The 26,242-nt window shown below is 46.2% G+C and overlaps 1 protein-coding gene and 1 long non-coding RNA gene across 2 annotated transcripts; one reads left to right on the forward strand and one right to left on the reverse strand.

The window, feature by feature from the left end:
• Positions 1-10,329: 10,329 nt before the first annotated feature.
• Positions 10,330-11,597, reverse strand: LOC135395475 (uncharacterized). The gene is made up of 3 exons (XR_010423107.1): positions 11,303-11,597; positions 10,831-10,867; positions 10,330-10,547 (listed from the first exon to the last, which is right to left on the reverse strand). It is a non-coding gene; the product is annotated as an uncharacterized LOC135395475 (long non-coding RNA).
• A 4,956-nt stretch (positions 11,598-16,553) lies between these two features.
• Positions 16,554-17,213, forward strand: LOC135395681 (uncharacterized protein K02A2.6-like). Its single transcript, XM_064626778.1, has one exon. The coding sequence runs from the start codon at positions 16,554-16,556 to the stop codon at positions 17,211-17,213; it is 660 nt and encodes a 219-aa protein (XP_064482848.1).
• The last annotated feature ends 9,029 nt before the right edge of the window (positions 17,214-26,242 follow it).

Here is a 26,242-nt window from a genome sequence, read left to right on the forward strand (position 1 = left end):
CCAACCGAGCCGTGCTTGGCCAACGAGCTCGTTTCTTGCTACAGATCTGCCCTGGCCGACGGCTTGCCAACCTCGCTCTGCCTATCACAATGCAACATATAGAGGACGTTAGAGGACCCTTTCTCTTTTTTCATATGGCGTATATGGCTCTTCTGTGACAGTTTCAACGACTACAACGAGTCTACGTGACTGTCTCAATCTTAGGTAATATGTGCACCCCCGAGAACTGATTGAAATCGTCATAAAGAGACATCATTGGCCACTTACCTTGGTACTACGTGAAGATGAGTTCGGTAACCGATGAGTTCGGTAATCGGGAACCGATTTGGATGTCGCACTATACCTAAAGTCAAGCTACGGTGGCGTCCCGTCGGCACGGGCTCTTAGCCCAACGTCATTGGCCAGGTCCTCGCCGACGTATAGTTGGCAGTTAACGTTTACCAGACGTTAGAATATGACTGTCTGGCCGACTTAGTTGGCTGCCAACTAGTCCCCGACTTTCTGCCGAGAGTCGGCCGTCGTCCAATTTCAATTGGGTATGTTGTCTTGTATATTGTATTGTCTCATGTACACTGTCGACTCGCTCTTGCATCAAAAAAGCCCAAGCCTTAATGTACACCATACGGAGAACAGGGTTGAAGGCGGTGACCCGTAAGAGGGATGATGTATTAAGTGTACTGGGGTAGCCAGTTTGACTTCGTCGAAACTAACATCCCAATTTTTTTTCTTTATTCACATCACATTACATCACACCCGTAAGAGGGATTTTCAGGGGGAAAACGGAGTTCATTCACAAGGAGGCCTTCACATGATCATTGACGTGAGTTCCCGAGTAGGGGATAGAGAGACAAAGCACTAAACGCCCTGAGCGCAGTGAATACTTTAAAGAAGGAATACATTAAGTGTGCTGAAACACTATGGGCACTATAGAGGAATGAGAAAGGCGTTGCTCTCTGGTAGCCTTTTCTCTTCGCTGTGGGGATTTTTCCGCATACTTGAGCCTCGTGGAATACCGCCATGTGCGCGGGAAAAACCACAACTGGCGGTCGTGGTTGGTGACAGCACGATCTCTCAATACCGTGAGACACCGTGGTGAGACACCGTACGTTGAGAGACCGTGGTGACAGTGAGCAAAAAGAAAAAGGAAAAAGGAACGAGAAACTTGCAGTATAACACGTTACCAATTTTTGTAACTAAGTACGTTCCTAGTTATATTTTTTAGAAAGTAACTAAGTCGTTACTTAGTTACCAAAAACAGTAACGCGTTACCGAGTAACGCGTTCCTTGTAACGCGTTACGTACAGCTCTGCGCGAGCTGCGTCCTCTTTTTTGCTGTAATGAGGCGACGAAATGTGCGCAGAGGATGTCAACTCATCATATTTAAAATTCCGATGCCTGCCTTGCGCTCCGTTGAAGAAGTTAATCAGAGCATGAAAACCATAAAACCCCGACCTAGGGAAAGGTATGTCCTCTCTCATCACATTGTAGATTCCCTAGCAGCACAAAACGTTTTGTAAACGTCGAGGAAAGGTCTAGCCCGACCACATTTTCATCTAGGAGACGTCTTCAATCTGATCTATATAACGTGTTCTGTCCCGGGATATGTTGACGCTTTCCCGAGTCTTGAAGACGTGTTTGTGGTCGTCTTGAAGATGTATAAAAAATGTTTAAAATACATATTTGAATGTCAGAAAATGCAGCCCTGTTTATATCCATCGAGTATAGTTTTGCAGGAATCCGCTTCTTCTTTTTTTTTTTTTTTTTTTCAACTTTAGCCACTGCCGCCACACGTTTCGTTTCCTCTTTCTCCAAGCAGTACTGCAAGCAACGCCGCCACGCGACCTTTCGACCGCCCTAAGAAGAGCAGACTCCCCTTTTGCACCCCTCCATCGAGTACGCGTAAGGATACCAGAGTTTAGGGAAAATCTTCCCGGGAACAGCACCGCAAGCGATTCTGCCCCGACGACCGTTTGATATGCCGCGGATTCAAAGACACTGCCCACCCGGGGGAGGATCAAGGGGCCCCTCTCCAGTATATGAGGGACCGGCTCCCATTTGCCTCCCTCCACCGCTTACGCGGATTGAAAGGGAAACCAGAGCAGGGAAAACAGATAGTATACATTGCTTGTCTTAGGAACTCCTGCAAACTCGATAGTCCTGATGCTCGCCTCTGAGTCAAAGTGAAGACGTGGTGTCTAAGTTTAATTCAATTACGCAAACACACAACACTGAAGTAGGAAATTGCTGGGAGTATTAACTCACCATCAACACAACGTCGGTGTTTCTTACTGCTTTTGGTTTGAGACAGTCAGTAGGTCCACCCGCAAAGTAAACTTACTCAGTGAACAGAGATGGCGAAGACGTATTATAAACGGAAAGTCGGTATGTCTTGCAAACGTGAATGGAAGACGTTTACAGGAGTCCTTCCTTTAGGATACGTCTTCACCAGAGATGGCGAAGACGAATTATAACCGGAAAATCGGTACGTCTTATAGACGTACTATAAATTACGGCTTCTAGATGTCGCGTTGACGTCCTGATCGTCTTCTATTCTAATTTGACCAAAGAAAGACGTTTTTGCGACGTTTTGTGCTACTAGGTGGGGGGAGGTCCTGCCTTGGACGGCATCCTACCACACTATACCTAAAGTCAATTGAAACTCCATGCAACGACAGAAATTCAGGGGGGTGGGTCAGGACATCCGGACTCCCGCTACCTAAATCCTCCCCTACACGCAATGTCTTTCTCTCTCTCTCTATTCTGCTTTTCTATATCGAAGCTTGTTTCCGAGTTTGTACAACTAATCACGAGAGTTCCGAGGGTGTGGCAAGGGGTAGAGGCTATGCACCCCACCCCCTCCGAAGAATATGATGCGAGGCATTTTAGCCTAAGGTGTCTGAATAGGGAGCATCATGAGCCCGGGGCACACTCAGGGCACCCTAAGCTCGCTGTTCTCAAACTTCAGATGGGTCTCATTGAGCTTGTTGTGTTACGACTGTGCGGAATTAGCGTGTGAGCAATAAAGACGAGGACACACAAGAAAGGATAGACAAACAGCAGTGAGATGTTTGTCTGTCTTTTCTATACTTTCCGTGAGAAAAGTGTTTGATATATGGGCGGGCGTCGAGGGCATGTGTTGCGTGGCGGAATCACCGAAAACGAAATTTCATTTTTTAGGACAAAACATGGAAATCAGGAAGCCCAGGTATTTTAGAGCACCAAAGTTAGCCTATTATATTATCCCGACAATAACTTCAGTTTGTCACGCCTTATTGGAAAAGACTGGCCTGTTTTCTTCTCTTATTATTTGCGTTTCTTATGCACATTCTGCGTGTACTTCCGTACTGTAAAGTACGGTAATCATACCGTACGGTACTGTAATCATGACAGGTACATATGTCAACGTGCGAACCACATCTTTTCGAAACCTTAAGAAGACGATGCGTGACAATACGTTCCGTATTGTTTGACCCTCAAGCTCAATTACAAGTAATTGAATTACTGTAATTAATTACTTTCTTAGTAATTAATTACTTCCGGAATTACATTAGGTTTTATGTAATTGTAACAGTAATTGAATTACTTTTACAAGTAACGCGTAACGCAGTTTGGATTACTTTCGGAGTTACTTTGAACGCTATCTGGAAAGGCCCAATGTTTAAAGTTTGGGTCACTTCCACACCGTTTTTTTTTTTTTTCTTTTTTTCACAGTCATTACCCAAAGACTCGATTCAGATCGGTACAGTTTTCGGTAGGGGCTTAATCGCTGCGCGAGCGAAACGAACCGACATAAGGAATCGTTAGCTTACCGAAACGAAAAATGATAACGAAGTTGCACGCATAACGAGGAAACGAGGCTGTCACAGCGGGCCTAGCGGGCCCGTGATTTGCTCCGCGTGACGCATGATGTAAATTCCTCGTTTTCGTTAAAAGTGGCGCAATCTTTGGCTTAGGCAAACTACATACCGCGATCGGTATTATACGAGAGGGTAACCCAGGTGAAAAGACGTTAACGTTGCATGCGCCCACAGTATGCTCACCATACCCACAGAGAACAAGAAAATGGCGGAAGGTTTCTTTGCCTGGAAGATAACGGAAGCTGCGACCCGTGAACCACGCAGCCGTAACCTTCAAGATGGATTTCAGTTAGATGAAATAGATTTTAGGAAGCTATTCCGCCTGTCAAAAAGAGCAGCCCACGTGCTACACTGTTAGAAAATTTTATACCTTTTAGGGTATAAACAGCTTGTCCCAGGGCGAATGTCCCAGGTATAAAAGTAATTTTATACCCCCTGAAGGTATATTATTTGCACCTAATGGTATGAACATATATCCCCCTGAATGTGTATTTTCAAACCCGGGGTCTAATCTTGGAAAACTGGTATATTCGATTTCAGCGCTTTATATAAGAGTGGCACTTTCATGATCTAGCTCGTAACAAAATTAGAACAAAATAATATTGAGCGACAAGTGCTTTGATAACATGAACTACCGCGAGAAGGAAAGGGAGAAAGAAAATGCCTGGAGACGAACGCACACAAACGTACCCACAAACTCATATTCACAATGTGCAGGTGTAAAACGTAGAGGGGAGCTCCTGCAAATTACTCGCCACGCAGGAAGCAACGTGGGAGGATAATGGAGAACAGATACTGGTATAATACATGGCTTCGGAAAATGTGGGGCCGCTTTCGCCGGCACGGCTTTCACGGCACCTCCAACAGCATTCAGCATGGCTGCTAAGTCTTCCCAGTCAGTATATGGTGGACGAAAACGCCACTCGGAATATATTACGGATGTAGTTCCGTATCGGGACCACAGGCTTTTTTTAAAGAAAAAAGAATAAAAACAAAAATCAAACGGGCTTCTACGTGAAAGAGGAGCTAATTAGTAACGAAATTAAACAGGAATGACCCTCGTATAATGCGTGAAACGTATAACAATTTAATTTTATCGCCCGTTTCTGGAGGGCGATCCGCCATCTTTACTGAGGACCTTCTGATCTAACCGGAGGCACAGTCTCGACGCCCGCACCGCATAGTGCCTCTTGCACCATACCTCTTGCAAGATGGCAAATTTCGACTCCGTTAGGCTTAGGTCCTTAGACTCCTTAGGTTCTGTGTTTCCCCTGCGCTAAAAGTGAATCAGTTGCAGGGGCGGATTTAGGGGGGGAGGGGGGTCCGGATGTCCTGGCCCCCTCTCAATTCCAGACTTGAACATAGGGTTCAATGGACCAATCACAGCATGCACCTGGCACTTGTCCATAGCGGACCCTCCCCTGTCCCCCCTCGGAAAAATCCTAGATCCGCCTCTGGTTAGATGGGGTTGTTGAAATGCATATAAAAAAGTTCTAGTCCACAGAATTTTATAATTCTTACATTTTTAGATTCAGTATATGACCTTCCACTTCTCTGCAATATTTACCTACCTAACTCCTTCACAAATTTTTAAAAACGAGTGGTCCCGATACGGAACTACACCCTAAAATACCGTTGGTTTGCATGCATCGGGCCATACACTCTTAACTCCGTACCCTTTAGTAAAGGGTAAAAAATCGCAATATTTTACCCTCTATTTCAGAAGCTACCAGGTACCCTCTGAGCGACCCCTTTTATAAAAGTTACAAGGAAACCCACTAATTAGAGGTTACGGCCTTCAATCCAGCACCTGCCCGTAAAGTGTACGCCAACGCGCGGCTTTTTATACAGGATGTTCATTTTTATTCGCAACAGAGTAGCGCTCATTTGGCAGGTGGGTTATGTGAATTTTTGCTAATTAATCGGTCCGTAGTTACAGACACATGCGTCAGGAAATGTCGGAGATGTTTGTAACTACGGATGGGTTAATTTGCGAAAATTAACGTAACCCACCTGTCAAATGAGCGCTGGTGTGATGCGAATAAAAACAAACACCCCGTGCGTGGGATATGGACAGACATTTACAGAACACACCAAGGTACCAAAATGAACCCGCAGAAAAGGAGATCTTGAACATATGTATATTACAAAAACAGAAGTATAGCTAGAGGTGACACATTGTGCACAAGTGCGATTCTGATGTGAGGAGGAACCATGATCGCTTTACCATAGGTATGTGGAAAAAAGAACTATCTTCTAAGTGAGAAGCAATGCATAAAAGTGCGAGGAAGCCAGCGAGTCAAAACAACTGACCTATGTTTGCTAAGCTGAACAGACCCAACGAAATGGAGAATTGCAGCAGAAAAAAATTTATTCCACATTCGTGTTGCAGAGGCGAGCGCAAATGGCAATACAGTATTACATAAAACGCACACAACCTTGAGGAATATGAGTGTACAGTAACGCAGGAGACACTACATTACTGCGTTATCAGCGTTGGAGGCGCTCTGGGACGAGTTTGTGAGGTACTGCATTGCGCTGGTGACGGTATATGTGAACCTGCATGTGGGATCCTGGGAACAAAAGTTTGGGCAATGAGAGTAACAATTATGGAACCATTCAAATCGGTACAAAGCACAAGGTACAAAGCAGCATAAATGCAGGAAGGCGTTCACTATGCGATTGAGTCTTAGAATATCGTAAGAATACAACGAGTAGGAAGCTGCGAATTATATATCTTGATGCATATATCCGCAGCTCGCAAAATGCACGCCGGTGTATTGACTTGGCGACCAAGTAAGAGCAGAAAAGTAGCAAGCGTAAGTGGCGTTCATATGCAGGACCGCAAAACCTTGCCATAATCACAACAAAGATGCGCTAAGAGCTCTTGCTATCAAAATAACGCACGTACCTAGCACAAAACGTACACTTACCCAGTGTATGGAGTGTGTGAATTAGGGCTGCGGTGGTGACGTTCGTTTTCGGTTATATATTCTTTGCAATCTTCGCACTCACTACACTTTCCCCTGAGAACACCGAAAATATCCTTGTTTGCTAGAGACATCTAGCTTTTCCGTTGTTCCTGACGATACTATGATAAACGCGAGGAAAACCACTGATTAAAACAGATTACACTTGTTAACGGACGGACGACGAGCGTTAAGCGTTTCAAGGCAACCGCTCTCAGTGTGGATAGACATAGACCAGGCTCGGCTACGCAGCGAAATCGGAAATCTTGGTGGTTGCGGCATTGACAATGGTTTTCCACCCTTTAGAAAGAAACATACTATCAGTATTCCAGACTGCGAGCTTATAATCTGTGTTCATACAGCATTGATAACATGTAGTCGACGTATAGATGACGCTGAAACAGATAAAAAATAACAGCGTAGATTCTCAACTGTCGTCTCGAATGGGAGGCTGAAACGCGGCATTATGCTGAAAAATAGAAGGAAAACAAACGATAAGAACATGAACGATAAGAAACTAACAAAGAAATTATCGTTGGAGATTTCGCTTAGAAGTTACAGTGCCGGAGTAGAGGGTACATTTATAAGTTACAACAAGCTGTTTTTATTTTTTCCGAGATGTAACTTCTATTCGTGTTGTAAAGACATGACCTTGGTCGCTTTTAACCTCTAAATATACGTTACAGTGGTGTAACCTATAAGAAATCTCGAAATCTACGTCTATATAGAAGTTACATGTTTCTAAAAGTTACAATAAAAGGTACGGGTTTAAGAGTGTAACCTCGTATTGCTAGGCAAACCACGCGACGACGGCATGTTTGCTGCCTTCCAAAGAATAGTCGAAAAACTGAAGGAGTGAAGTGACGGAAATGACGTTGACGCGCTCGCGCTCCAGGCGCGACCCCAGGCGTCAGCTAATGTCACGTGCACGGCCGTAACGACACCGACAGCTTAACGACATCGGCTTACGAAGAAATGCGATTGCGCCAAGGGGATATCGACGTTACGTTTGTTCTATTCGGTAGCCTCTTGCTTCGTGGGTTCGAGTCCTACAGCTGGCTAACCTTTTCAGTGACTTCCATCTTTCATCAGGGACAGTCGCATTCTCCGAGGTCAATTTCGAAACTAATGCGAATTCTAATTCCTTGCCGACCACTGAAATGGGCCCGAAAATACCATTTCGATCCGCGGCGTACTTTCCGCGCAATCCGATGAAAAGGAAACCGGAATCCTTGCGCCCTCGCTCTCTAAAAGTGGGAGCAAACGTCACCCGGATAAGGCCAATCAGCGCGCGCCCTGGGTAAATGCGAGCCTGCGAGCCGCGCGCCTGTTTGGCGATCGCGAAGCGAAGGCGAAGGTAGCAAACATGGAGTCTCCAAACGAGAGTCATGTTTCTCTGTCTGGGGAAGATTCTGACGAACATGTAAGCGGTAGCGGCGACGAGTTAATGCTGGATGATGACCCATACTCTACGGACCCAATGCCTCTGGAACCCGTCGACCATGCACGAGATGTGGCTGCGGCTAACCCGCGGGATGACATTTTCAGGTGACGTATCTCTTTGCATGATTGCCGTCGGATGTGCGAAACAGTTTAGAATGTTGAAATTGTTGTCGGCAGGTGTCTGTGTGGAGTTTGCGACCCACAGGAGCCCGACGAGCGCCTGTGTTGCCATTCTGTTGCCAGGGTGGTAGAAATGTGCAACAGTGCCGCAGTGCAGTGCATAACACAACACCCATTACTCAGGGACATCTGCCTCCGTAGGGAGCTTCTAGTGGTGTACGCGCCTCAATTTTGCCGCTATGATCAACATTTTAGGCGACTCAATCCCCAGGACCACAGGTAAGCCTGCTGCAGTGCTCTTCCGTTTGCTATGATTACGACCGTAATGATTTTTTCGGTTTAAATGACCTCCCATCAAGATTCGGAAGGGTAAACTCGGGTGCTAGTCGGGTGTTGTTGGTTACGCAAATTGTCGAACCTAAAGTGGACAGGGGTTGTATACAAAAGGGCGGCTATTCTCAGCAGCTTTTTTGGCCTACACAAGTTTGTCCCCCATAAATCATAAGCGTGGCCGACAGCCGTGGAACGACCCAGAATCCTGGTCCAACAATTCCATTAGGAAAAGTGAAGCAACACAGTCGCCTTAGCTAGTCTCGACATGCTCTCAATTATGCCAGTTAGCCATGGCCTGATTGGCAACACAAAACCCTGATTGACAGATATCCAGTGGGAATTCTGAAGTATAGTCTTACAAGTCTGAAAACAGAAGCATTTGAGGTGCCAATAAAGGGGGGGGGGGGGGCATGTTACTGAAGAATGTAAGAGTAATATATTTTGGGAGAAATTGGATTTTGCTGGAATTGGAGGGAAGCTGGTTCGGGAGGGAGTTAGCTGTTGGAATCGGGTTCATCCTGAAAGAGGCGGACCATTTTTCTGTTGTACTATGTTGCACACCTGCCAACCTTCCACATTCAAAATGCAGGAGACCCCGGAACTAAGAAAGGAATGCACAGGCTTTGAACTCCAAGGTTGGGACAGTGTCTGTTCTTCTGTTCTGGCTATTGTCTTCCCAACACTGTGGGAGATTTGGCAGGTATGCAAATGCCCACAAGATATAATGCTAAACAAAAAGAAATGTCATGTGGATTTGTCTTTTCCAGCTGCCTGAGGTTCACGGCATACTCGTCATTCACGAGATGGGTCTGGGGATACCTTGGTCCAAGGAACAGACGACAGGTTCCTGGATGCGTTGTCCGAGCCATCAGGAGGGAGTTCCCATCTACGTCCTATCAAGGCTATCAGCGTTAGGACCATCGAAACAAGGGTGTCTTGACAAGAGAGACAAGCTGGTGCATACTGATGGCTGGAACTGGAGACATGTAGTGGAAAGACAAAAATTTTGCTGACATAGGCAGACTTTGTGTAAATGAGCCCTTGGTCATCCCCCTTGCCTCCCATCAGAGGTTTAGGAGGATACTATTGGTGGCTGGTGTACGGATAAACCTATCCGTACACCACACACCTATAGTATCCTCCAAAACCTCTGATGGGAGGCAAGGGGGATGGCCAAGGGCTCATTTACACAAAGTGTGCCTATGTCAGCAAAATTTTCGTCTTGCTGCAATTTTCGTCTTTTCGTCATTGCAGTGTGGGGGATGTTTTGTCTTGTCACTCTGTATCTCCAGTTGCAGTCAACAGACTGTCTACCCATCTGTACAGCAAAAACTACTACACGTGGCAGTATTAGCTCTGGCATCAAATCCAGACTGTACTGCACTAAGTTAGTGCCGAGGTGGGAATATTTTGAATTCTGTGCAGATTTTCAATGCGGTGCAGTGACGGGAATAAAGAATGACCCTATAATTGTATCGATTTATTGTACAGTAGAGTATGACGGAGTGGGAGTAACGAAATAGCATAGGTTTATTTGCCTCCCATTATGTATGGGAGGCAAATAAACCTAAGCTATTTTATTATGTTGTGCTGTGGGTCTAGATTAATGTGGTGTGAAGTCTGGGCGGTTACAGGTACGCTGCCACAGGGATGTTAGGAGGGTTCATGTTGGCAGATCCATATCTGGTGTACTAATATGCTATGCAAGTCTGTGTCCATTTTTTTTTTCCTCTTCCTGGAATCAGGGGATGACAACCCCCTTGTGAGATGCGCCGTGAAGTGGGAAGTGGGTCCCCAGCACTTGCTTCAGCCATGACCTCCACATCTGAAATATGGCCTTGAGTGTTAACACTCAAAAGAATATGTTGTGGGCCTAGCAGGTACAATAACAAATATAAAAATGACTATGCAAATAAATCTTCCCCTTTGCGGTCCCTATTTCACTGGCACAGTTATTTTCCTGTCGACATTACGTTATAAACGCTGGCAGCCGCATCACACAAGATTCCTTTCACAGAACTCTACAATTTTCAGGACTCGAACATATCCATTATTTTGTGGGACGTGCAAAAAGAATTGCAATATTTTCGTGGCTTGACAAAACATACCAAATCCAGTTGATTCCGTTGACGTGCTTGCTGCCGCCTGAAATAGAGCCAGAAATTAGCAACAAGGCTGCAGTAAGAATACTGATGCAAGTGTCTCCGACGTAGCCAAACACAGATTGCGATGCTTTCACATCCCTGAATGCTGCCATCAGGCTTACACTATGAACTGTAGAAACATCCACTAGCTGCAATAAGATTAGAATAATGCTGTCATGTGGGAGTGTTACGTTACTCCTGCATAATACTGGCGACAATTAGCACCGCAACAACACACCAATCTTTTTTCTCTAGAGTACGCGTACTATTGCGTCAGGATGCTGCAATCATTGTAATAATTTGTGTATATTAGTAGCCGGTGTGACTGTGACGTTACAATCGACGGCGAGGCCAGGTGTTCGCGATGATGTTTACTGTGACAACTGATATTTTTCATCGCAGCGTGTAGCTGTGACCACGCAAAATTGTCACTTACCTCCGTTACTGGTTCCTGCCCTTGTTCCTGATCGAATGTGGTAGGGGTGGTAGGCACGGCGTCAATCTTCAGCCGCTTCTGTTTCTGCCGTAGCCCAAGCCGAACTTGCAATACATCTTCATCAAAATAGGCGTCGTCGGCGAAATGACAGGAACAGACGCGTGAAACATTCAATCCTTGGGCCACACCACAGTAGTGGCTGGCGATCGCTGCCTCCCACTTTCGTTTCGTTTCGCCATTGCGAGGTCGGTGAAATGTAAGCTCGGGATTCGCGTTATAAGTCTTTCTGCACCCGAGCATGTAGCACCGGTTTCCTGGCTGTGACATCGCACGTCAACGGCGTGAAATCCTAGGCCACACGCTGTGGTTCAAAGTACTTCAAAGCAAACGCGACAAGACAACAAGAAAAAGGGCCAGACGCACGCTCAGACACACACAGAATCTGCGACGGGAAGGAGCGCCTCCTGATGGTTGGTTTATCCGAGTGACGTCATCCAGTGTCGGCGCCTTGCGGGGATTGCCGTGCGCGCCGGAAGCGCGAACATTTAAAAATCGTTTCTGAGTCAACCAAGTGGATTTGTGCGGAGAAAATTTGCCGGCGTACATTATGAACGACAGGGAACATGACCATAATAGTTCCGGAACACGCTTCCGGATGCGACTATCCCTTTAAGGACGGAGAAGAGGATGAGAAGGGCCGCGCGCGTCGCTCGGGTTCTGTACCTTCCCCCATTTCGGTATGCAGCCGACTATGTTCGGTCGAAGTTGTGGCCAGAGATTACGCCACTGTCCCGTTGACGAAGCGAGCACGAAATATGCCCCGTGAAACCCGTCTCGCGCTAGTTTTAACGAATAGCCGTTGCTGTCGTTAGCTCGTGAGGTGGACTTGCAATTAAGCCCCCAGATTTTCTACATTTGAATGTGGAAGGAGAAAAACTCTTGCGCCATGGGAAAAGGAGTACGATCCCTTATGAAAATGGATTTTGCCTTTGTACAGACTTCTTATGTACTCTTTATTTCCTACATTGACAGTCTGTTGACTTTGACTTCTTGCTGGTCAAGTCAACAGCAATTTCTGTTGACTATGTGTGCACTACCTGTGGGCTACATTATATGTACTTTCTGTGTCGGAACTTCCGTTGACAACGTGTACAAAGCTTGTTTACTACAATTATATGTACCTTCTGTAGACGGATTATACAGGAGGTCCTGTTGAAATTCTTTTGACTTCCTGTGCGATTATCGAGCAAAGCTAGGGTTGACCCTTGCTGTTGTTTTCTGTTCACAGTCAACAGAGCAGAGCCAACAGAAACAACAGATTTTCTTTCGATTTTTTGTTAACTTTGTGCTGACATCATATATTTACTTACGGTTGACTTAGAGACGGTAAGTTTCTGTAGACCACTACCAACAGAGATGCAGTATGTTTTTCTATTGGATTTACACATACTTTTTGCATATCCCTTTGAAAAATGGCTGTTGGTTTTTTGTCTACAGTCAACAGACCAGAGTCAGCAGAAACAGCAGATTTCTTGAGACTTTTTGGGACCTTTGCGCTGGCACCATATGTTGACTTATGGCGTTTAACTTTCTGTGGACCACTCACAACAACAAGAAAGGCAACATGTTTTTCTTTTGCACTTAGCAGACTGTTTGCATAGGGAACAACATGAAACGAATCAGGAAATTTAACCTGTTTGATTTACTGTAGCATAAGTATAGTTTATTAGCGAGCAAAACCACTTTGTGCTACGAGTGCCTTTCAAAGAGCGAGATCCTAGCTGCACACGTCCCTTATGAAAATGAATTTTGCAGGTTTATTGCCATTTTTTATATCCTTTGGCCTCTTTTTCATTTGTTCCCACTTTGATTTCCTGTACGTTATTGTAAAACAAAACGGATATAGACGCCTTTGGCATTTCATTTTTTCAAAATGTCAAAATAGTTCGACAACAAGAAGTATCTAAACTTTATTTGGATTTCCTTTTTCTTCGTTTTCAAAAGGCAGCGTAAAATAGACAAGCAAAAGACGTGCCTTGTTATACGGAAACCTGCTGTGCCAAACTGCAGAACATCAATAGACAAAATACGAGGTAGGGTATAGCCTGCATATAAATTGTATATACAGATCTCCTTTAACAGGTGTAATTCTATTCGTCGGCTTTCCTTTGGCACGAACTTTCTGTAGACATCTCTACAAAAGAAAATCGACAGAATATTTGTCTTTTGTCTCTGCATAGAATTTACTCTGACGAAAACTGTTATGGAAATTCTGTTGAAGTGTATCACTGTAGCCTATAAATTTCCTGTTGACAAAAACTAGATTTTCTATTGCCGGAGCTATTCACATATTACTGGCGATGTTGAAAATTGGCCACCGCATACCTCTTGGAATTCTGTTGGGTTCCTGTCGTGTGAAAGTGTATTGATGATTTATTTAACCTGTGTTGAAAAGCAACACGTGGCCTATTGGCACACGTGTGGGGATCATCGAGGATAATCCTTGGATAATCCTCTGCGCCGTTCGCAATAGCCTAATTTGCCAGTGCTTTCACGATGTCCACTTCTGAGCACTTAGCATGTAGAAAGACGTAATTACTAAAGAACACAGTACTACAGCTTGTCTTGCCAGCTTCCGCAAATTCGAGACTCCTGCTTGCCTCCGTGTCAGAATGAAAGGTGAGGTGTCTCAGCTTAATTCAATTACGCATACATACAACACTGAAGTGGGGAATTCCCTGAAGTATCAACTCACTATCAAGATAACGTCTGTGTTTATAACTGCAAGCTTACACATCAGCGCGTAATTTGCCATCCAGGTTCACATTGATGCAAATGCAAATGGCCATCTCACAGTGCAACAACAAACAAACAAACAGCAACAACAACTTTATTTGATAACGATGATTGTGTTAGAAACACAGATGCTATCTTGAATTCCTAACTTCAGTGTTGGTTGTATGGGTAATCCAATTAATCTGAGACACATCACCCTCCATTCTGACTCACAGGTAAGCAGGACTCTGGAATTTGCGGAAGCTCGCAAGGCAAGCAGTATAGCTTATAGTATTTGTATCCCTTAGGAAGGAAATGCCAGTGCTGCATATGCCTTTGTAGCTCCACACGCTACGTGTTCAGAGGTGGACGTCCTGAAAGCACTGGCAAATTAAGCTATTGCGAATGACACTGAGGACTGTCCTCGATGATCCTACAAGTGTGTGAATGATAGCCAGAATTGGCCAGAATGCCAATGATTTGTTCCTTAATTTGTAACTTTCTCCCACACTGCTGCTCTCATTTGTTTCCAAATTCCGCAAAATGCCCAAAACGGCTAACATAGCAATGCCCATGAAACACGCCTGAAACGTCAATAGTAAGTCAACAGAAGGGCTTCAGAAAATGTGTACACTGGCACCGCTTGATTTATGCAAAACCGATATGTAAATGCAATACAAAAGAAATTGCCTTTCTGTTGGGAGCGGTCTACAGAAAGTTAAAGACCATAAGTCAATAGAAAGCAAGCATATTATGTCAACACAAAATTAACAAAAAGTCTGAAGAAAATTCGTTGTTTCTGTTGAGTGTATTACGCAAAGAGTCTGTGTAAATTCAATAGAAAAATATATTGCATTTCTGTTGGGAGTGGTCTACAGAAAGTAAATGGCCATAAGTCAACAGGAAGTAAAGATATGATGTGACCACAAAGTTAACAAGAAGTCCTAAGAAAATCTGTTATTTCTGTTGACTTTGGTTCGTCCGTCCCAGCCGTCCGACATGTTGGGATCGAAGGGCTCCATGTGTCCTAGGTATCCCATAGCCGTTGGAACTGACTGTCCCGTCGCGTCGCCTGAAGCTCCGGTAGACATCGCCTGTTGCAGTCTCTCTACATCCGTCGTCGCCTTTGGTTGCTACTCCGACTTGACTCAAGGTCATTACAACTGGCGACGAGGATGGGATGGCGGAGAGAACATGTGTCTGATCGAGTTCCTTCTTAGGAAGTCGGCCGTCTCGGATGAAGTGAAAGACGTGCCATTGTCGGTAATCACGACTGGATATTTCAACGCTTCGTCGAGACGGTACTACACGGTGTTCCCGGCGTTGCAGCTTTTCTTGATGACATCATCATTACTGGGAAGACTGTTCAGGAGCATGACCAGAGAGTCCAGCACTAGAACGACTGCAACGTGCAGGACTTCGGCTAAACGCCAAGAAATGCAAGTTTTCAATGTCCTAGCTGAGCTTCTTGGGGTTCAACATCAGCGCCGAGGGTATTCGCCCGTGTGCTGAGAAAGTGAAAGCGGTCCACGATGCCACGGAGCCGAAGGACAAGAAAGAGCTCCAGGCTTTCCTGGGACTTGTTAACTTTTACGACCGTTTTATCCGGAACAAGGCTACTTTACTAGAACCTTTACATCGCCTTCTGGACAAGGATTCAAAGTGGAGCTGGACAAGGGAACACAGACAAGCTTTTGGAAACTTAAAAAGGGGGTTAAGCTCTGAAATGTTACTGTGCCACTACGAGCTGGGGAAGGAGTTAGTTCTGGTGTGCGACGCATCTCCATATGGGATAGGTGCGGTGGTTGCCCACGTTGATGACAACGGGTGCGAAACGCCCATTGCCTTCGCATTCAGGACATTACACCCAAGTGAGCGCAACTACGCGCAGATCGACAGGGAAGCTTTGGCAATCATATTTGGAGTGACCAAGTTTAGGCAATACCTCTACGGACGCAAATTTGGGATATACACAAATCACAAGCCATTGCTTGGTCTCCTGCACTCACATCGGCAAATGCAACAAGCAATTTCGCCAAGGATGCTTCGTTGGACGCTGACGCTCGAAGTGTTAAGTTACGAACTCCGTTACCGGAAGGGAGCAGACATGGGCAACGCCGATGCCCTCAGCCGATTGCCACTAGAGGTGGAGCCCGGAGCCACAGCTGAACCCAACCCTCCGGAGGTTTTCCTTATTGAAGAGGTGCTACAAGCAGCGATACATGCCAGAAACGTTGCTGCTGCAACAGACAGAGATCAGGTGTTGCTTCGGGTTCAACAGTGGACTAGAGACGGTTGGCCGAAGTCATCACCTCAAGCGAGAGATCTCAAGCCTTACTGGACACGCCGTTTCGAGATATCTATTCAGGATGGTTGCCTGCTTTGAGGAACCAGAGTTATCGTCCCTCAAGCACTACGGCAGGGGATCCTCACCACACTGCATTCAGGCCACGCAGGGATCGTACGCACGAAAGCAATGGCCAGAAGTTTTGTATGGTGGCCGGGGATCGATGCTGACATTGAGAGCATGATCGGTCGGTGCACCCTGTGCCAATTAACGCGGAATATGCCACCGAGAGACACGTCACACCCGTGGCTGCCGCCGCAGAAGCCTTGGTCAAGGCTGCATCTGGATTATGCAGGGCCTCTTCAAGGGTACACGTTCTTGGCGATCGTCTCGAGATGGCCGGAAGTGATTCCTGTGTCGTCGATGTCGGCGGCCGAACTGATCCGTCATCTTCGCCTTGTGTTTGCGACCCACGGATTGCCCGATGTCGTGGTTACCGACAATGGCACGTCTTTCACTTCATCCGAGACGGCCGACTTCCTAAGAAGGAACTCGATCAGACACATGTTCTCTCCGCCATACCATCCGCAGTCGAATGGCGTCGCAGAACGTATGGTGCAGAACGTACAAAACAAGCTTCGCCAACTACGACGCGACGATCCTGACTGTCGTCTATCACGTCTGTTGTTCGCATTACGTACAACACCATGCGCGGACAGCACAAGATCTCCGGCGCAACTGCTCATGAACCGTAGCCTGAGGACCTTGCTAAGCGATGTCCGGCCAAGACGGCAGTTGACGGAGGACGCTGACCATGCAGTCACTAGAGCGAAGATTCAAAGCTGGTGACAAGGTGTTCGTACGTAGCTACAGGGGTAACCACAAATGGCTACCTGTCACGGTGGTTGGCGTCGAGGGCAACTGAACTTTCAAGTTACAACGCGAGGACGGCGAACTGCAAAGAGCGCATGCAAACCAGATGCGCAGATGTCAGGCAAGTTGCAGTAGCCACGACGACGCCAGCAGTGAATTGTGGTTATTTCCAACCCCAACTCCAACGCCGAGCTCAGACAATACAGCATCGCCGGAGACAACAGGAAACACATTAGTAGATCCTAGTGCATCGGGCCTGCGACGCTCTGAGCGAGCTAGAAAGAGGCCGGATTTCTACGGTATGGTGGTCTCGAAATAGGTGGGGAGGACTGTTGTGTATGTTCAAATGATACCGCGCTTGACTGTACAATGCGAGCACAGCAGCACGAGCTCTGGTTCTTGTGTGCTGGTTCTGGAACTAATCGGACGCGTGTTCTGCTTGGGAATAAAGTAGTGTTGGTTGCTACTCCGACTTGACTCAAAGTCATTACAGAAACAAAAGCTCAACAACCATTTTCATAAGGGAAATTGTGGGTATCGAACCGCACTTCAGAGTCGTTAGAGTGCTTGAAAGATCTTCCTTGTGTGCTCGAGGTGTTCATGAAGTACAATGTTGAGCTGCCCAGCAGTCAGGGTTGAAACAAATCCGGATATTTTTGGATATTTTTGGAGAATATATACAAGGCTAGAAATGTGACACAGAGTAAAAACAAATGTGCTTTGCTGTTCTTGATTTCGGGTGACCTCTCATAGTTTCTGTTTACGGAACTGCCTGTCCCAGCAACATTGTATCAGTCTCTATTGCTTTCCGAAAAGTGGTTGAATGCGTGGTTGAATGGTGTGGATCCTACACGCCGCGGGCCGGCGATAGGGGGAGGTGGCGAGTAAGGCGACCGCCTTAGGCCCCGCGCATGCATAGGCCCCGCGCACGAAGTCCTCAACCAGTGATTACTTTTTTTTTAAATAGCAAGTATGCACTTAATCGTGTGAAACAGGCCCCGCGATGTGCCTCTGTCTCAGGCCCCGCACACCCCTAGCACCGGCCCTGCCTACACGCCTGGATTAGCTGTCGTGTTTCGGCGCACTTCAGTTACAGTGCCTCCAGGAAGCGGAAGAATGGACAAAAGTAGAAGAGAACGGGAAAAAGTTAAATCTGAAAAGTGAAAAGTAATTTTGTTAAAATAAGTTAAAAAGAGTGTGACGTTGAATTCAGATTGTCTTTCAAGTCACATCTGGAGAAAATCTCTAAAAAATCCGGATAAAATTCGGTGGATAAAATCTAAAAAAATCCACCGGATAAAATCCATGTGGATTAAATCCAAACAACCCTGCCAGCAGTGCACTAGAGGAGCGTCTGTTTTCGGTTAGTGGTCTTGTTATGACAAGGAGACGTGGCAGCCTTACAGACAAGAACTTTGAGAATACCTTACTCTCGAAAGCCAATGGACGTTACAAGCTGCACTCGTGATCTTCACTTTGTTCACATACCTGAAGAAAGAAAGCCTTTTTTCTACCACAAGCACAACTACCACCATCTTTCAGAACATGTGCAATAAATGTGTACATCAAATCTTGCAGTTTGCCGTTTGCCCGTTGCAGTCAACTTTGTGAATGTAATTCAGTGTAATGCAATTACTTTTCTCAGTAATTGTAATTGAATCACAATAGAAAATGAGTAATTGTAATTTAATTACTTTTGTGAACATGTAATTGTAATCGTAATTCAATTACTTTGGAAAAGTAATTTTTACAGGTCTGCCTGTCACCCTCCTTCCTGCTGTCCTCTGTCCACGCCTGTATACCGCTTACAGCAACAGTTGCTTCGCGGCGCTAACACGGAAAAACATTTTCTCTGCTAATTAGCACAAATGTAAAATGTCACAGAAAGGCGTATATAAGCCGCCCAGTTTCAACGAATCAGGAGAGAAGATGTCATTCGGAATGGTTAGGGCCATGTCAAGTTATTTTTTAAAAGTGCGCGGATCGACGTGCAGTGCAGGGTGATATCATATGTAAAAAGGAAAATCAAATGCGGGGGGAAAGCAACAAAATTGACAGACAAAAATGTATTTCAATATGTCTAGCGGTGTCACGCGTTGCGTCTAGAGCCCCATGACTGTACAGGCCGCTTTATTGCAAGAAACAACGAAGTAAATGCACCAAAACTGACCCTGGTCACCCACAGCGACCCCCTAGGCAAAGAAATACTATGTGTGAATAGTCATTTCAAAACGGAATCGAATACGAATAAATTAAGCGACTTGTTGAATAACCGTTGTCGGATACATATACAGCATATGTTGGAATAGAAACATGTACGGTATGTATATGCGCAAGTATAGAGCTCACTCTGTTTTATGCCATCCATGTGCCGGCATTACGTGTGCAGCTTCGGGACAATTCAAATATATTCGGTTTAGAACAACAACAACAACAATAAATGAAGAAGTTCGGTTTAGAAGAAACATCAATTCGATTCGATTTTCCATATTTGATTCGGAAATGGAATAGTATATACGATTACTCGATTTGGTGCTCAAAAATCCAAATATTGACACCGTCCTAGTAAAAAGTCAACGTCCGAAGTCAACCAGTCCACGTGTACCAAAAGTGAATGTTCCTCAGGGGACATTTTTTCCGGGAACAATTTTTCCGGGGACATTTCTTCCTGGACCCAGTTGAATGAGGCTCCTGGCAAGTCGTCGGAAAGCAGCTTGGCCTTTTTTGGTAGGGCACTAATTGACCGGCAATCGTGCGTCGTTCAAATCCCGCTTGTTCGACGACCGCCATATTTCAACACCAGCTCCGGTGGCGCAGCGGTAACGCGTGCGCTTGGAGACTGGGAGGTCCGCGGTTCGAATCCGCGGGCCGGCTGTGCCGTCTGGGGTTTTTCCTGGGTTTCCCTCAGATGTGTAATAGGCGTATGCCGGCACAGTTCCCCTGAAGTCGGCCCATGGACGCAGCTATCCTCCCCCCGAGCGGATTCCGCTCGGTCTTCCACTTCACCCTTTCCTCTCCTCCTCTCCACCACCTTTCCCTCCCCGAGAAACATGCCGCCTAATCAGGCAGGCAGACCTCTCGGGTTCCTCCCAACGACACTCCTCCCGCCTCCTCCTCCTCGCCATATTTCAACGGGAAAATGTCGGCCAGCCGTTATATACACACCGGTGGGCCTGTCTTTCGTGACTCCGAGTCCCCTTTGAAGGTGCCTATGTATGGTACTTTTCGCTTTACCCATGTCCAGTCTGGCATACGAACAAACAAAATAATCCATCAGCTGCTCCAGCAAAGCCTCGCACTGTCCAGGACAACAGACTGTATACAACGTATAGCATTTTTATCTTTACTGTCTTTCTTTATTTATTTATTCGAACAGCAAGCCGATATGAGCCTGGTTGTCCTGTCCTCTTTTCTTTTCTTTTCCTTCTCCCAATAAACATATCCCCCCCCCTTTTCATAAAAGGCAGAAAAGGACCCATACCGGAGTATGGCACACATTCTCTCTGCCCCAGCATCATTCTCTGTGGCGCCCCTATTACACGCAACAACCGCGCTTCCCCTCCGTGAATGAATGTAGCACCTCTTCCTAGGGACCATCCGCCGAGTTGCTGGAGCCGGTTTCAAGGTGTGCCGTGGCTGGCCGTCGTCGATAACCTTGACATCGGAAGAAGGCATCGTCCGAGGGCGCCATTTCCTCCGCATCATTGGCAGGAAAAGATCCAGGGGTGATCTCACTTCTCACACCCATTTCGCTTTCACACAAAATCTGCAGGGCTGACAGCGAGATGCGAGCTAAACCCTGCAAGAATTAGGACGTCTCGTTGATTAATTGGTTCCAACATGTCGTCGATCAAAATGTTTCGGCCGATGAGTCCTCACAATTGGACCAAGATAGAGTAAAAGAGCAAGGTATGCGTCGAAATTCTGTGGCAAATTATTACTTAGCTTAGGGTGATGGGGTCGAGCTGACCAAGGTCTCACGGGGGCCTCCATCTTTCCTGGTTGGTGTCGATGTCACATTTCGGATGTCGGGGGACGAGTCACTGGCGATCAGTTGGCATCGGCCGTTGTGAGCTATGCACGTTCAGTGGCGGGAGGGAGCTTCCACAGGGTAGGCTCGGAATGGAATAGTGACGGTTCCGAGGGAGGCGGACCAAAAATAAAAATAAAAAAGATGAAAAAGAACGTCTGTCGTCTATCCGACCCCTCCAGCAACTAAAGAGGTTGGCTGGGATGGCCACTGAAACAGACCCTGACCCCCCTCCCCCCAACAAAAAAGGAAAAAGAAAAAAGAACAGCAATATTATGTACTGCCTTTTGCTGAACTGAGTCCGACTCAGTGGCGTATCCAGACCTCCAAGGTAGGGGGGGCTCGATACGAAAACTCGCCCCCCCCCCCCCCCCCCGCTGATCCTGTGTCGACAACACACACATACTTGTGCACACTGCAAACTCGCAAACTCAGGATTAAAAAAAGGAGCGAAAATAGTTTATTGAGACGTTCACAGTACGATTACATGTATAGGCTGTCATGACCAATGAGGTGGTGTCACGAGATTGGCAGTATTTTGAAAAGCTCATACTTTGAAAACCATTCAAGAGTGCTTCTTAGATAGACGCCACGAACTGCAAGAACTTTCGCGATCGTCACAGTGGTCCCCCCCCCCCCCCATATACTATGTTCTCGGATTTGCACGATTTGTGTGGGTCGGTCCGTGGCAGGTAGGGGGGGGGGCTCGAGCCCCCCCTAGCCCCCCCGTGGCTACGCCACTGACTCGATCCATAAATTATGTAGCGGTTCAGGCACCTCTCCAGTCAGAAGCGGCTCCTGTTGAATGATGTCTCAATGACGGAAGTTGTTGGCGTACCTTTCTCCCTATTACAGATCCCGGTGTTAGGGTCCCATTACTGAAATGCAAAATGTTCCTCTACGATGGACCAGTGCCATAGCCGGAATTTAGTCGTTCATGTTTCGCAGCACATCTGCACAGCACTTCCTAGACGATTCAAAACTCAATCTCCCAACATACCCCCACATATGAGATATACGAGGAGGTATTGCATCTCATTGGCAGAATGGGGGGGCGTAAATGCAGGCTAGCTGGTGGATAAATTCCATGATAGGCAAGCCTGAGCGATGGGCAAGAACACATAAACAAACACAAACACGAAGGTTCAAATGAGCCTCTTGAGCCTTCGTGTTTGTGTTTGTTTACGTGTTCTTGCCCATCGCTCAGGCTTGCCTATCATGGTATTGCATCCCATCCCCTGTTTTGACCCCGCAAACGTCCCATTTCGACGACGCCGGTGCGCCCGATGTCTCGCTCATGCTTCAACTACAAGCCGTCCTCGCTGAAGCCATTATCCACAGAAAGAGTACCCTTCTAAACCAGAATTTTTCCTTCTTTTTTCTTCTCTAATTTTGTAATGTCGACTGTGATGTGCGCCTTGTACAGATACGTCCTCGTGCAATCATTGTTGTCTCCTGTGGCGAAGGGAAGATAGTGAGACATGCTGTTTGAGACAAAAGTTGGACCAAGTATAGCTGTTCTCTAAGGTGAACAAGAAGAACAAGCAAGCTGGTGGACCAAGTGGGTAACGTGATCTTGAGCTTGATCAACACAAGATCCACGAGATTCCCAAGCCTCGTTCGATAATATACGTTCTTGTGTCCACTGTCCTCCTGAAGCTGAAATACATGTTACTTACTTCCTGCAAGGTAAGCTGTATTTTTACCGGGAAAAGTTGAATCCCCGTGTGGTGTTCGATTCGAATAACGAAACCCGAATAATTCGACTTACGTGGAACACACGAAATTCAGTGTTCTGCGAACGAATAAATGGAACACGACTACATTATTCTATGCGAGATTTGGGAGAAATTTTCATCAAAAACCTGGGTTTAATCCAAAATTTAAAAAAATGTGCCAGAATGCACAAACTCGGACCGATTCGAACCGGTTTTGATGGCGTTCGAATCGTCTAAAATGGGAATCTTGCCAAGCAGTACAAAATAGAGGAAGGCGCAAAGTTTTATTTCGCGCGAATTTATATAGCCGGTTATTGTAAACTGTAATCTCACGCAAGCTTGCTCCGACAGTAAGTTAACGTAAATTGAGACATGTTACATGCTACATATGCTATAAAAGGACATCTAGTAATGTGACAATGTTGATGATAGTGTGAGCGACCTAAAAGGAGCATAAGACGAAAATGTTCCATCACTGCGTGACGTTTTCATGCACAATGCACACCGCTGCGTTTCCCGGTCACACTGAAGTTAGTGGGTTCGGCTCCTGGCCGAATTACGATTGCTTAGATGCTTCAATGAGAAATTAACGTTGAAGAAACCGTATCATCGGGTGTTAAATCCAGTGTGGAAGCATGAAAGAAAACGTGCATTTCGCATCACGCTTCCCCGAACGGTGGTGGTGATGGAAGTGCTTGCAGTAGTGGGGATTCGTGCGTCAGTCGGCGCCCAGCTTCCCCTACCGAAATTTCACACCCAGCTCACACAGATATAACCATTTCACGCTCACTGTATAGTGACAGTATTGCGTCTTCTTGTTTTGATATAATGAGAATCATTTTGAAAACATACTTTTACTCAAAAAACATAAAGACAATGTCACCTTCAAAGCAACTCCTTTGGGGGTAAACACTGCTATTCCAGCGAAACGACATTCCATCGTAGCACTGGAGGAAGTGTTCATGTGCGAGGCTGTTCACAGCTCTCGTCGCAGCTGATTGGACGTTTTCAGCAGTGCCAAAACGATGTCCTTTCAAGTGCGTTTTGGTTTTGGAGAACAAGAATGGCAACAACAACAACTTTAAATAAATCGTGACTATGACCTGGAGTGATTCACCACTGCTGGAGAGCAGTACACTATACCCCATTGCACGCGAAACATTAGATGTGAGATATGAGAATGAAGTATAGTTATGTGCAAGTACAACAATTGAGCTGTCGCACTCCGTCATGTCAGTTTAGGAGTGTCCTTCTGTGTCAAAAATTCCGTCAGAGCCAATGACGCGTGACTCGGCACATTGTGGTGAAGGGCCCACGTGGTGGCAATATCAAGGCGCGAGCACTCGCAAAGCCCCTTTTCCCAAACGCTCCAGGACTCGTAGGTACATCAGCGGCTATTCGTCTGACATTTAAAGGCCGGTCATCCCGATACAGAACATACTCTATATGACGGCCACGTTTTCATCGGTTCTTGACGTTCAAAACCGCCCGGGGCACTGTTCATCATCAACAGTTTCCCTTCCATTCTTGTGCCGCCTGAAAACTTGCGCTGACGACAAAGCAGCGCTGTCTTCAACGTCTCCAACGTTTCTGAAGCTTTTTCCAAGCTTCACGCAAACTTTGATACCGGAACGCTGCTCGACGATCCTCCGCATTTTCGTCCGTGCCGGTGTGAAAAACAATAAGATTGCACTCATGAGTGCACTTACTAATGCACTTGACATCTAAAAATAAATCATTCTCATTACTTTTGTAGACGCGGTTGGCCCTGAACTTGTGGCTAAGACGCTATTAAACGCGTAATATTTGCTTTATAGTACGGTTCTCCAGTCTATCGTGGGCTGTGTTTTTCGCTGCAGCTTCACGTGTCTCGCACGCTTTTTGACGCAAAATGAGTAGCCCAACGGGTTAAAAGTTGCCACGAAAGAAGATTAGAAATTATGTTTGTATAGCTATGGCGAATGTAGAGTGGGACAAGACGCAATGCGGACAAAAAGTTGGCGGTGAAACGTGGTTAAATGTATAGTCATCTTCCGGTTCTTCTTTGGGCGCTCGCACTCGTTTCGCTTCTCTGTCTCTTCTTCCTTGACTCCATCTCTGTTCTATTTATTTTAATAAGCCTTCATATCCCCCCTTCTCTCCTTCATCATCATCTTCTTTCTCCACAACTGTTACACGCAGTGGTTTATCCAGAATCCCAAACACGGAGGTCGTTGCAAAAAATTGGGGGTCACGTCATAACAGCTTTACGTATATCATTACCGCCACGTTTCTAAAGCTGAAAGAGTAAAGTCCCCCCCCCCTGTAGGAGGTGCACAGGTAGAAAAGTTAGGGGGTGTCGCCAAACATTGGGGGCTGTTAGGGGGTGTTGGGGGGCCTGGATAAATCACTGCGTACACGGCTGTCGACATGGTGACCCCCGTAAAGCTACCACTTGGATAAAAGCATGTTGCGTAACCTTTCCAGGCGAAGCACCATCTATGGGCGCAGACTGCACAGTAAACCTTTTAACAGTTTTTTGGTGTAAATGGCTTGTCCCATGGCGTACACCTTTTTGGTGTTGCCTTTACACTCGAATGAAAAGCGTTTTCTAAAACATCCTTCAATTAGGTTCCTCATAAAACACTCTTATAATGGGCGTTTAAAAAAACACCCTTAAAAGGGGAGTATTCTATTGAAAACACCTTTTACGATCGGAGTTGTTTTCTGGCAAATACTGCCTTTCAAATAGCTAATGTAATATACAAGATCCCGCGGCAGCATGTCGAGACATACAGTTGGACGTTCTTGCTTCTATGGCAAGCTCCACCCTGAACACGACAGACTTCCAGCCGTGGTTCCATCGTAGAACCTAAACCGGAGCGCAACGCGTCACAGGCACGCCTCGTTAGCTTGGTAACACTGTGGGACCAACGTGAGTGCCGATATAGCCTATATGGGCGTATCGGACGGATCATATACTGAAATACAATTTGTTGGGGCACGCACGTTTGTTAGGTGTGGTGGGGCGGAAAAACGTTTGTAACGGTGACGGGAATGCGTTTTTGCAACACGTGCGCCTGCAACGAGTCAAAGATACCATCTAAATTCCTAACGTCCTTCCCTGTCAAACACTGTGTTTTTAACTCAGGTTATCGTCTATAACGTGATTTGTGGCGTTTGTGGCGTTTAGCCTTTCTGGCCGGTATTTGTAAGGGTTCCAATATCTTTTTTTTTTTTAGGGGAGGGGACATTAGGGGTGCTGTCCAACAAAGGCA

This window comes from Ornithodoros turicata, chromosome 5, assembly GCF_037126465.1.
Source record: "Ornithodoros turicata isolate Travis chromosome 5, ASM3712646v1, whole genome shotgun sequence".
In the NCBI taxonomy this organism is placed as follows: domain Eukaryota; kingdom Metazoa; phylum Arthropoda; class Arachnida; order Ixodida; family Argasidae; genus Ornithodoros; species Ornithodoros turicata.

Coding starts and splice junctions, on each gene's coding strand:
- LOC135395681 (XM_064626778.1), top strand. CDS start 16,554: ATGGCCAGAAGTTTTGTATGGTGGCCGGGGATCGATGCTGACATTGAG.